Raw genomic sequence first — 12,874 nt, 5'->3', positions numbered from 1 at the left:
TAGAATTAGGTAGAAATAGGATTTGTAAGCATCCCTGTATTTGTGCTTGTATGGAACCTCCTTGGCCCAGGGCAGAGAGCCATCTCTGCCCCACCCGGACTTATCCCATTCACGTGTAAAGTCCCCTGATGCACACGGACAAAGGGAAACCTCAGCCGAAGCGCCTTGCCCTGCCTAACCTCGTCAGCAGGCAGATAAGGGGACTCACGTCATCGCTCTTTGCTTCCTGACCCCGGACACCTGGAGAAAACCTTTGTGTGTCCCCCGCCAGTGGACACGTCATGCCATACCTAAAGCCCTGCTCTGGCGCGAAACTTGAGAAGAGGATGCATATCGGACACTGATTGGTTCCTGCATGTTGCAAATGAATGATTGGTTGTTTTGAACGGTGGTGGGCTGTCTTTGTTTCTCCCGGGCTCCCGACGGGAGAAAGTGTACTTAAGGGATTGTAAGGCTGCTAGGCAGCGCAGTGTTTGTGCGGAAGGGAGGTGCTGACACTTAGGTCAGCATCTCAATAAATCTCTTTTATATATATCCGAGCCTTGTCGGGTCTTGCTTGGGTTCCTGGGCGCTTCCGAGAGCGGGATACTCTAGAGCAAGGAAAGTGTTACCCTGAGCAGCGCGGTAACACTTTCTCCCCAGAAAATACTCTTAGGATTTAATGAAAAGTGTCTCCTAATTAATACTGGTGATGGGATTCATTCACAGCTGATTTAGGGTGACCATGTGGAGTTTTTAGGCAAGAGACGTTCAGAGGTGGTTTGCCTTTGGCTGCCTCTGCATAACAACCCTGGACTTCCTTAGTAGTCTCCTGTGCAATTACTACTCTGGTAGGGACCAACACTTTTTGGCTGCCAAGATCTGACAAGATTGGGTTAGCTTGGTCCATCCAGGTCAGGTATTGTTACAACAGAGTAATGAATTAAAATAAAGAAGCTCAAAGAAGCTCAAGCCGACACAGAATAAAATCGGAGATCTTTATTCGGCCAACTGCGGGCAAAGACAATATCAGGGGAGCCACACTAAAATGGCGGTGTGTTCTCACTTTTATAGTATTAATGACAAGCAATATCAAAATGGCAGCAAAGATTACACCCCAAAATGCCAACATCATCAATCAATCACACAAAAGGTGGAGATTTCCCGTTCCCACAGCCCTTTGGGGTTGTCCAAGATCCTTATTGGAAGATGTCATTATTTCACTCTTTGACGTTACATGAACCAAAAACCCTTGTTCCTCTTATCATGTATGTTTCAAGTTGCCCTATTTCTCAGACAAGGAGCCTGAACTTTCTCATAAGCTTTCCTATTGTTCTCATGAAGAGGGCAACTTTTAAGGTATCTTTTGGGTACAACAGGATCTCAAAAACAGTTTAGTTTGCACATTTTGTATAACTGTGAACAATGGGACATTTTTGGAGCTATTAAGCTATGTTAGCAATAGAAAAGAATAGGTTTAAGGCCTGCATGATTTCTTTGGTCAAGTCAGCTGCATTATGGTTGCCATCTCTCCATTATAGGAAAAATAATGGAGGGAAAGAAGAAATAGCCTTTTTGTTAAATCCAAAACCCTTTTCTCTTTCTCTTTCTCTTTTTTTCCTTCTGTCTACATTCTTTTTCCCTCTTTCTGCTTTCTATCTTCTGCGCCTACAGTATCACTTTACATTAGTTTAGGTTCATGTGCAAAGTATATATATAGCTGTACATCCTATTCATAGCTCACAACTGGTATATTTTTAAAGTTGTGAACAGTTTCCATCAGTGGAATTCTACTTTAGAAGGCACTGAACATAATATCAGATGAAAGTAACTATTCTTCTTTCATAACAGTCAACTCTCACAACAAAAGATTTAGGGCCTTTTCACATCAGGTTTTGGATGAAACTCAGCATCACTTTCACTGAACCCAGGCCTTCCTCATAGGACTGTTGTTGTGTGTTCTAAAATAGAAGAGGGGAGTTGCCTTGGGTCCCTGTGGGGAAACAAAAATAGTAGACGAATACATAAATAATATCCAGTCAGTATACAACATTAAACTTTGCAGAGAAAAATTGAGGGGAGGCCATTCATTTCTATTCTCATCCAGGGAATGTAGGTCTGAGTTTGTCCACTCAGCTGTTGCCATGGCCTGCCCACAGTCTCCTAGCAACCAGGCTCCTAGCAACCAGGAGGTTCCCAGTGTGAGGACGAATGAATGGCACATTTGAATAAGATGCTGCAAGTTGGAAAGCAGACAGCTGTCCCTCCTCCAGCATTTCTTCAGAGGACAAGCAAATGAGACCCTGGTTTGGCCAGTAGTAATGAGATTCAGACCTCGCGCTAGTCAGGATGAGCCCGGCCCCATGGTGAGTGAGGTGAAAGAAATGGTTGTTTAATTTGCAGAATGGCAGCTGTTTCAGGAAGGCTCGCCAAGACGTGTTGGCAACCGCCAGGAGCTCAGAGGGCTGTGATGTGGGAGGTGCCGGCATCACGCGTGATATCTCATTGCTCTAGGGATCACCAGAAACTATATGGTCTTTAAGGTTGCCAGCTCTGGGTAGGAAATACCAGGAGATTTTCGGGGAGGGGGGGGGAGCCTGGAGAAGGGACCTCAACAGGGTACAATACAAAAACAACCATTTTCTTCCAGGGATATCGATCTCTGTCCTCGAGACATCAATTGTAATAGTGGGAGATCTCCCTGGATGTTGGCAACCTTTTTTACCCCTGGAAGTGGTGACGAACTGGCTTTTCTTTTAATTATGGCTGTTTCCCCACTTTGGTCATTTCCCCTTTGCTGCGGGACCCTGCTCTACTTGAGGAGAATAGCACGCAGCATAAGGTGAGTGGGGAAAGGCCCTATGATTACATGTTGCTGGCGAAAGCAGGACACATATGGCAACCTAAATTTCAGGTTACTTTGAAAGGTACTTTATTTCCTGAAGTATTACAGGCAGTTTCTTCTTCTGGGGTCTTGCTGGCTGGGAATGATCCAGTCCCCGCTAGCAAACAGATCTGAAGCAGCTGTTTAAGTGGCAGTATTTCAATCAAAAGCTCTGTTCACGACCAGAGTTCGGTCCTGATGGAAGTCAGTGGGCCTTTCCCCACTTACCTTAAGCCTCGCGCTACTTGAGGAGAGTAGCACGGGGTTCCCCGGCACTCCCCACAAGAGGGGCGGCGACAGCGCAGCCGCCCCGAAGCTGCCGCTCTCGCGCCCTCTCCGTTCGCGTCATTCCTGGCGCTCTTCAAAACGGCGCCTTTTGAGGACCCCGCGCAGAGCATGGGGTTGTGGGGAAGCCCAGGCACGCCCCAGAAATGACGCGCGCTGAGAGTAGCGCGCAGCAAAGGGGAAACGACCAAAGTGGGGAAACAGCCATAATTAAAAGAAAAGCCAGTTTGTCACCACTTCCAGGGGAAAAAAAGGTTGCCAACATCCAGGGAGATCTCCCACTATTACAGTGATGGCGAACCTATGGCACGGGTGCCAGAGGTGGCACTCAGAGCCCTCTCTGTGGGCACACACAGAGTGCCCCCCCACATCTAGACTGGCCTGGGCCGCTGGGCTCGATTATTAGCATCAGACCTAAGACCTAGTTTTGGGGAAGCAGTGTAGGCAACCCTGTTAAGCGCTGTTAAACCCCACTGATTTTCATGCGAAGAACTAAAGCACGATCCTTTACCTGGGAGAAAGCTCGGTTGCTGGCAATGGGGCTTGCTTCTGAGTAAACCCTCCTAGGGTTGTGACTCACCCGTTGGAAGAGTTGCACGGTTGCTTCAAAGCAAAGCCATCGACCACCTCCAAGCTTACTCCGGAGTAACGCACGCCTCGGAGCCAACCATTTTTTCTAAACGAAAACCTCAGTATTCAGGTTAAATTACCGTGTTGGCACTTTGCAATAAATAAGTGGGTTTTGGGTTGCAATTTGGGCACTCGGTCTCGAAAACGTTCGCCATCGCTGCACTATTACAATTGATGTCTCGAGGACAGAGATCGATATCCCTGGAAGAAAATGGTTGTTTTTGTATTGTACCCTGTTGAGGTCCCTTCTCCAGGCCCCCCCCCCCCCCCCGAAAATCTCCTGGTATTTCCTACCCAGAGCTGGCAACCTTAAAGACCATATAGTTTCTGGTGATCCCTAGAGCAATGAGATATCACGTGTGATGCTGGCACCTCCCACATCACAGTCGCGCCCCCTCAGCACGAGGCATCCCTGGCGCTCTTGCAAAGGGTGCCTTTTGATGACCCGTAGCGCCGGGATGCCGCGGCTGGGAATTAAGCGCGGCTTGTGACGGAAAAGTGGGGAAAGGCCCAGTATCAAATACCCTGCTCAAGGTTGACTCAGCCTTCCATCCTTCCAAGGTTGGTAAAATGAGCACCCAGTGGCAAATCACCCCACCCTATAAACATAGCCTGCCTACCATGTGATGCGTAGTAATGACCCAGTGCTCGCACTGTGACCCAGTGCTCAGTAATGACCCAGTGCTCGCACAGGAGACTATATCTTTAAAACAGCAATCTGTCTCACTAGAATGCCTGCTTTCAAAAGTGGATTCTATGACATTACTAGTGGGGCCCGGCCATGCGTTGCTGTGGCAATCGTCCTTCTCATCACAGTCCGCAACCCACACAGATGTCCATGCAGGTCCAATGATCCCCAGCATAGCCTTTTGGGGTGGTCAAATGGAATCCCTCTTTCCCTTTTCAATTCACATTATTATATGGTGCTGTCTTGTTTTTTTAGTATAAGGTAACTCTTCCCATTCCACAACGGAACTGTCCACAGTGTGAATCCCGCTGTCCATGAGGCTGGTTGACACGCATAGTCCTGGCTTGGGTAAGGCAGAACTGGGGCAAGGAGGCTATCCCAGTCAGGCAGCAGAGCAGGGTGGTGAGGCGCTCAGATCAAGGCCAGCTCCCTGGGTTCTTAAAGGGCCATGTGCAAAAGAAGCAGAGCCAGTAGTGTTGGTTCGCCCCCACCCCGTGGATTTTCTTAGAAGAAAAAGGCAAACTCCAGCTCGCTTTTAGTAAAAGAGAGCTGTGGTGAATATGGGTGAGGAAGTGGGTAAGTGGTGGTTGGATGTGAGGGAGGGCAGAGTGAGGTGTGTGAGGATGAGCTGGATGTGTGTTGTGTGTTAGCAGTGGGTGAGGCACAGAGAGTGAAAGTTACCTGCGTGTGGGGGGGGGGAACCCCACCTGACGTCTCACACGGCAAAGTGTGTATGTTTCACTTCTACTCGTATTACCTACCAGTATTACCTATTTACTGTTTTCACTGCTCATCTCTGCCCATCTGCATGAACATCCTAACCCCTCATCCCAAGCCCTCAGGCCACAGACAGACAGGCTGCACGAACATTCTAAGGGTGACAGTTAAACAGAGGCAGCTTCATGGCCTGGTGCGCCAGGAAAAAGACGTTTTACCTGGCTCAGGTATGGACTTTCGGCGATTTGAAGGTCCCATTACCTGCCCGCAACAGGGAGGAACGTCATGTGAAAATTTGGGGGCGATCCGTCCAGCCGTTTCGGTGTTAGGGCGTGACTAACAAAGTCACTGTTTGCTTTTTATATATATAGATTCCACCACTAATGTCCTTCTCCTCTCCAAACCCTTGCTTCCCCAGACTCCACCCCCAAATCCCCAGGAATTTCCCAACCTGTGGTTGGCAACTCTACTTTGAAGAGAAATAAGAACTTTTAGTTTATGCCACAAGAAGCAGGACACCAAGTCTGATAATGCCAGTTTAATTTTCCTTGAAACCAAACCACTACTTTGTGTCAGCTCTTCAAAAATGTTTCTTCAAATAAAGAATGGCAGGAGACACCCAGCTGAAATTAGTGTCCCTACTTACACCAACAGTGGGACCAAATGTTTGGAGCTAAACTGATTTTCATAATTATAGCCCAGACAAATCCAGCTTCAATTTCTCTCTTGCTTAGCGTGTTCATGCTTTTCCTGGAGCAGAATGACCACCCCGGGACACTAATTTCATATAAAAGAAAAAATGTAATTTCATATACAAGAAAAATTATCCTCTGAAGATGCCAGCCACAGATGCAGCCGAAAGGTCAGGAGAAAATACCACTGGAACGCGGGCATACAACCAAAAAAACCCCCACATCATCCTAGTGATACCAGCTGTGAAAACCCTAGACAATAAAATGTAACTTCGTTTGTAAGCAAAGTCATTGATTACAAAAGGAAAACAAAAAACCTAAATTGTGTGTTTGTAACCTCTAACTGTGGGTTCTGTGGGGCAGAACTTGGAATGAGTTTGCAACAACAAATTTTAAAAACAAAATGGTTTACTTTCTTAACATATAACATCAAAAATCAACATTTAACATCACACGTCAAGGTCATGTTCAGGTTGCATTTTCAAGTCCTTATATTTATAGTCTACTGATACAGCCAAGTCCAATTCTTCTTTGCAAGTGGGTTGGCTCCTGAAGACTCCAAGGGCTTGATGAACAGGATTCAACATGATGAAGGTTTCCAGGAGAACTCTCACCCATTACAAACACAAAAAGAAACCCTGAAACAATAAACTCCAACATTTACAACATAGCAAAAATAAACAACTACCTTCCCAGTAGTTCCCAACAACATTGCAGTTACCTTAACAAGGTGTTAAGGGCTTATAGAAACCAAGGTCCGAGTCTGGTAGCCTTGTCTCCTCCAAACTACATGAGCTCTGCAGCCTTCTGCTGCTTTGAGTCTCCACCCCTTTCTGGGTCAACCCATTCTGAGCATGGGGGTTACATGTTTATTTATTACAATATTTATACCCTGCCTTTTTGTTGTGGGTTGGAGCTGCTTATTTGTTTATTTACTCGATTTATACCTGCCCTTTCCTCAAAAGGACTCAGGGCAGCTAACAACATATGATAAACGTACATATGTAAAATTAAATATGCACGTAAAACCATGAAACCTAGTCCAAAATCAGTTAAGTTTCTATACTGAATACAAGTTGATGGCTTCTTAAAATAGCTGTTACATAAGAACATAAGAACATAAGAACAAGCCAGCTGGATCAGACCAGAGTCCATCTAGTCCAGCTCTCTGCTACTCGCAGTGGCCCACCAGATGCCTTTGGGAGCTCACGTGCAGGAGGTGAAAGCAATGGCCTTCTGCGGCTGTTGTTCCCGAGCACCTGGACTGTTAAGGCATTTGCAATCTCAGATCAAAGAGGATCAAGATTGGTAGCCATAGATCGACTTCTCCTCCGTAAATCTGTCCAAGCCCCTTTTAAAGCTATCCAGGTTAGTGGCCATCACCACCTCCTGTGGCAGCATATTCCAAACACCAATCACACGTTGCGTGAAGAAGTGTTTCCTTTTATTAGTCCTAATTCTTCCCCGCAGCATTTTCAATGAATGCCCCCCTGGTTCTAGTATTGTGAGAAAGAGAGAAAATTTCTCTCTGTCAACATTTTCTACCCCATGCATAATTTTATAGACTTCAATCATATCCCCCCTCAGACGTCTCCTCTCCAAACTAAAGAGTCCCAAATGCTGCAGCCTTTCCTCATAAGGAAGGTGCTCCAGTCCCTCAATCATCCTCGTTGCCCTTCTCTGCACTTTTTCTATCTCTTCAATATCCTTTTTGAGATGTGGCGACCAGAACTGAACACAGTGCTCCAAGATGCTGATTCGCACCAGTGCTTTATATAAGGCCATGACAATCTTTGCAGTTTTGTTACCAATTCCTTTCCTAATTTTCCCCAGCATAGAGTTTGCCTTTCACAGCTGCCATACAGTGAATTGACATTCCCATGGAACTATCAACTAAGGCAGCCCAAATCCCTTTCCTGGTCTGTGACTGATAGCACTGACCCCTGTAAGCGTGTATGTGAAGTTTGGATTTTTTTGCCCCTATGTGGATCACTTTGCATTTTGCGAGGTGGAACTGCATTTGCCATGTCTTAGCCCACTCACCTAATTTATCAAGGTCCGCTTTGAGCTCCTCGCAATCTTGTGGTTCTCACCACCCTACATAATTTGGTATCATCTGCAAAACTTGGCCACCACGCTACCCACCCCTACTTCCAGGTCATTTTATGAATAGGTTAAAGAGCACTGGTCCCAATCTGGGATCCTTGGGGACACCACTCCCCACATCTCTCCATTGTGAGAATTTCCCATTTACACCCACTCTTTGCTTCCTGTTCCTCAACCAGTTTTTAATCCATAGGAGGACTTCCCCTCTTATTCCTTCATTGCTGAGTTTTCTCAATAGTCTCTGGTGAGGAACTTTGTCAAAAGCCTTTTGAAAATCCAAGTAGACAATGTCCACTGGTTCCCCCTTATCCACATGCCTGTTTACATCCTCAAAGAACTCTAGTAAGTTTGTAAGACAGGATTTGCCTCTGCAAAAGCCATGCTGACTCTTTCTCAGCAGGTCTTGCTTTTGTACATGTTTTATAATTTTATCTTTAATGACAGATTCTACTAATTTACAAGGAACAGATGTCAAACTGACTGGCCTGTAATTTCCCGGGTTACCTCATCTGAAAGGGAAAATATCCACATGGTGGCAGCCCAGAATAAAAATCTGCAGGCCTCTCATTGCAGTTGTTAAATAAAAATCTCATTACCTCCTGTTGGATAAAATAAGAAATCCTTTCTTTCCTGTTACACATCTACATTTTTTTTTTGCTATGCTAGTATTGTTGTATAATGTTATGGTGCTGTTATGATTTTCTACTCATGGGCTCATTCCGCACATGCAGAATAATGCACTTTCAAACTGCTTTCAGTGCTCTTTGAAGCTGTGCGGAATAGCAACATCCACTTGCAAACAGTTGTGAAAGTGGTTTGAAAACGCATTATTTTGCGTGTGTGGAAGGGGCCATGGTTTTTGTGATTATGATGTTATGGTATTATGTTTATCGTAGCCATGTATTTTGTGAATTAGCTTGCTGTGCTGATGTTGTTATATTGCTGGTATATTGTTGTTATATTGCTGCTATGTAATGTCAATGCTATATTGTTATATTGATGATGGTTTGGTTATTGATACTGTTATTGAATGTGTTATATTACTGATATATATTTTTGTTGTGAACCGCCCTGAGCCCTTCGGGGGAGGGCGGTATATAAATTAAAGGTCTGTCTGTCTGTCTGTCTGAACCGCCCTGAGCCCTTTGGGGGAGGGCGGTATATAAATTAAAGGTCTGTCTGTCTGTCTGTCTGTCTGTCTGTCTGTCTGTCTGTCTGTCTGTCTGCATTATGGTACTTTGGTTACATCTTGGTACCTCTCTGCTGTCTCGTGCTCATAGTCGTGGTGGTGTGCTGGTGTGCTCAAACAAAGAAACAGAACTTTATAACTTCAGATGCACGTGCTCACTAACATGTAAGCAATGGCTATCTCACTGACTGACCAATAGCTAACCAAAAGGTCAGCTCATAAACAGTGACTTCAGCAACTTGTTTACATACAGTTAACCTTTTTATAAGGTTATACCAGAGTATGTCCTTTTATAAGGCATCTACCAGAGTATGTCCTTTTTGGACAGTGGCTCCCCACTATGAAAGACGGGCTCCTGAGGAGGTCAAGAGACCACCATCCTTAGAACATTTTAGGAGGCTGTTTTGTTTGCCTGGGCTTTTAATGGGGTTTGAGCTACAGGCAATTTCCTTGTGTTTGTGGTGGTGGGGAGGTATTGGGATATTGCCTGGCGATGCCACGTACTTGTTGTTTTTCCTTGTTTGTTGCGAGGAGGATTGCCATAGACAGTCCCTTACCAAGCAGAGTCAAAAGCAGCTCACAGCTGGGTCAGTAGTTTAATGGAATCAAGCACCAAGTACAGACAGGCAGAGGTGGGGTCCAACCAGTTCTCACCACTTCTCTAGAAGTGATTACTAATTTTTTCTGAGTGCCGAGAAGGGGTCACGAAAGCAACCTCCTTGCCCAATAGGGACTGGAGGTGCGTGTGTGCGGCGGCGCCACTGTTTGAATCCCACCACCATCGGAACCTGTTATTAAAATTTTTGGATCCCACCACTGCAGAACAGGTGAAACAGAACTGAGTCCAGAGTCCAAAGAAAGATCAAAACCAGGTTCAGGCACGCGAAACATAAAGATTGGCTTGCAAGTCTATGCACAACGTTACTTGACTACAAACCCCTTTTTATAGCAGATACCCCGCCCACCAGTGCAATCCCTTCATGCAGTTGTGTAACTGCAGTCTGGCTCTTGTAAAGACTTCTCATCAAGCCGAGCTTGTCCCAGAGCTGACAGTCTGATGCTGTGTCTTCTTCCCTGAAAACTGGCATGCAGCTTCCTCCGGCAACACTCCTGGGGCTCTGGAGACCAAATGGACAAGAGGGCTGGCAGGGCCTCCCCTGGTTTGGTGTCAGCAGGCTGGAGAATCTCGGAGGTGAGGCCTGACTGTGGCTCCCAGCCTGCTTGCTTTGTCGGAACCTCTGGACCTGGTCCTGCAGAGACTACTGAAGGAGGCTTTCCCCACGCACTTTCTGCTGCGTGCCCCTCTCACGCCCCCTCAGCGTGCGTCATTCCTGGCGCGCTCTTGGGGTTCCCCACGACCCCGCGCTCCTCGCGGGGTCATCAAAAGGTGCCGTTTCTTCAGTGCCAGGAATGTCGCGCGCTGAGGTGGTGCAAGAGCGGCAGCGTCGGGGCGGCTGCGTGGTTGCTGCCCTTGCAAGTGGGGAGCGCCGCTGGACCCCGCGCTACTTTCCCGGAGTAGCAAGCAGCAGAAGGTAAGTGGGGAAAGCCCCAAGGTTTTGCCTGAGCCTCTGGGCCTACTGCAGGAGGCTCACGCTCAGAGTCTGAAGGGATTACCTGGGACTCCAGGGCCAAAGCTGTGCCCTCTTCCCCATCTGAATTCTCCGTCGAGGGGTTCCCCCACATGCTGGACTGAGTCACAACAGGCAAGTCTGCGAAGCTATGACATCATGATTAGAGAAGCTGCAATATGCACACGTTTGTGTTGTAGTTTTGTGGAGACCCCCCCCCCCCCAAAACAAACAAAGGGAAAACGACACATGCACCGGATCGCCAGGACAAAACCGATTTTATTTATCTACTTTTTACATGGAGATCGCGTGCAGATGAGCTGCAAGCAGAGGAAACCTCCATGGAAAACATTCACCAAATGGAGGAGGCAGGGGAGTCTCTGCAGCAGCCCACAAAATGGCAGGCACAACTCTGAAATTGACCAACAGGTGAGAATATGGACCAGCTCTGTTGACCAGCAGGTGAGAAAAAAAAGAACCATTTTGGCTGGCAACGCTCATGTTCTCTGCGCTGTGGGAACACAAAAAGTCAAAACAGATCTTTTCAAAACATCTGCAGGATGTTTTATTTCTGCTGTGCGGTAAGGACCACTGAGTCACTTCAAAGTCATTTAAGAATGCAATCGATAGATTTGATTGGGTGCTGTGCGGTTTCCGGGCTGTACGGCCGTGTTCTAGCAGCATTCTCTCCTGACGTTTCGCCTGCATCTGTGGCTGGCATCTTCCTCTGAAGATGCCAGCCACAGATGCAGGCGAAAACGTCAGAGACTAAACATTGACCGTCAGAGCAGCCCGAACACCTGATACAGCACCCTGCGATTCCAGCCGTGAAAGCCTTCGACGATAGATTTGATTGTTTCAGTTGTATCAATGCTGATGGCGGCAGGATGATGGAGTACTCTGGGAGAAATGGGCTTTCTGGAGACTTTTAACATTCTTGTTTCATGTATTAACTGTGAGTGTTTGATTTTAGGTATAAGGAGAGACTGTCTTCAAAATGTTTCCGGGAACACAGCAGTAAGAAAGAGAGGTATTCCGATGCCCTCAACACGCAGCGGTGGCGATTTTTGAAAAGCGGCCTGGATGACTTCAGGCATGGTTGTCCTCTGATTTCTGACAACATCATCATCCGTGGCGAAAAGGGACCTCTGCCGGTCATTCTACGTTACAAGGAACCAGACGCTTTGCAGACCGTTCCATATACGCCCCGGGAATTGCATAGCAAAAAGGACATCAGTTTTTCAAAGCTCACTGCATCTCAGAAAACCAAGAGGGATTATATCGCACAGACTGAGCGCTGCTTGGCTGAACACCCATTAGTGCTTTATCCTCATTTGGAGGAAAGTGTGTCTCCAGAGGTAAACACAAAACACCTAAATCACTGCCTGAATTCATAAGGAGGAAAGGGATTGAGTTCCTTCTGCTTGATCTTGAATTTCCCATTCTCTGTCCTAATTATTTCATAGAATCATAGAGTTGGAAGAGACCCCCAGGGCCATCAAGTCCAGCTCCCTGCAATGCAGGAACACATAATCAACGCACTCCTGACAGATGGCCAGCCAGCCTCTGTTTAAAAACCTCCAAAGAAGGAGACTCCACCACACCCCGAGGTAGTGCATTCCACTGTCGAACAGCTCTTACTGTCAGGAAGTTTTTCCTGATGTTTAGGTGGAATCTCTTTTCCTTCATCTTGAACCCATTGCTCCTGGTCCTAGTCTCTGGAACAGCAGAAAACAAGCTTGCTCCCTCACCAACATGACATCCCTTCAAATAACTAAGCTTAGCTATCATGTCAACTCTTAACCTTCTCTTCACCAAACTTAGCATACCCAGCTCCCTCAGTCTCTCCTCATAGGGCAGTGGTGGCGAACCTTTGGCACTCAAGATGTTATGGACTACAATTCCCATCAGCCCCTGCCAGCATGGCCAATTGGTGCCAAAGGTTTGCCACCACGGTTATAGGGCATGGATTCCAGACCTTTGACCATTTTGGTTGCCCTCCTCTGGACCCGTTCCAGCTTGTCAATATCCTTCTTGAATTGTGGTGCTCAGAAGTGTACACAATATTCCAGGTGAGGTCTAGCCAATGCAGAATGGAGAAGTGCAAAAACATACTCCTATTGATACAGCCTAGAA

General features: G+C 46.7%; 1 protein-coding gene across 1 annotated transcript in view; it reads left to right on the top strand.

Annotated features, from left to right (window-relative positions):
* The first annotated feature begins 2,281 nt into the window (after window positions 1-2,281).
* The window catches only part of LOC125425178 (protein FAM47A-like), a 43,658-nt gene continuing 33,065 nt past the window's right edge, over window positions 2,282-12,874 (top strand). The window contains exons 1-2 of the mRNA XM_048482726.1: window positions 2,282-2,345; window positions 11,712-12,096. Of these exons, the coding sequence (XP_048338683.1) occupies window positions 2,329-2,345; window positions 11,712-12,096 (402 nt within the window). The 5' untranslated portion in view covers window positions 2,282-2,328. The remainder of the gene's footprint in view (window positions 2,346-11,711; window positions 12,097-12,874) is intronic.

The sequence above is a fragment of the Sphaerodactylus townsendi genome, unplaced genomic scaffold (genome assembly GCF_021028975.2).
Source record: "Sphaerodactylus townsendi isolate TG3544 unplaced genomic scaffold, MPM_Stown_v2.3 scaffold_20, whole genome shotgun sequence".
NCBI lineage: Eukaryota > Metazoa > Chordata > Lepidosauria > Squamata > Sphaerodactylidae > Sphaerodactylus > Sphaerodactylus townsendi.
This window is presented reverse-complemented; position numbering and strand designations above follow the sequence as displayed.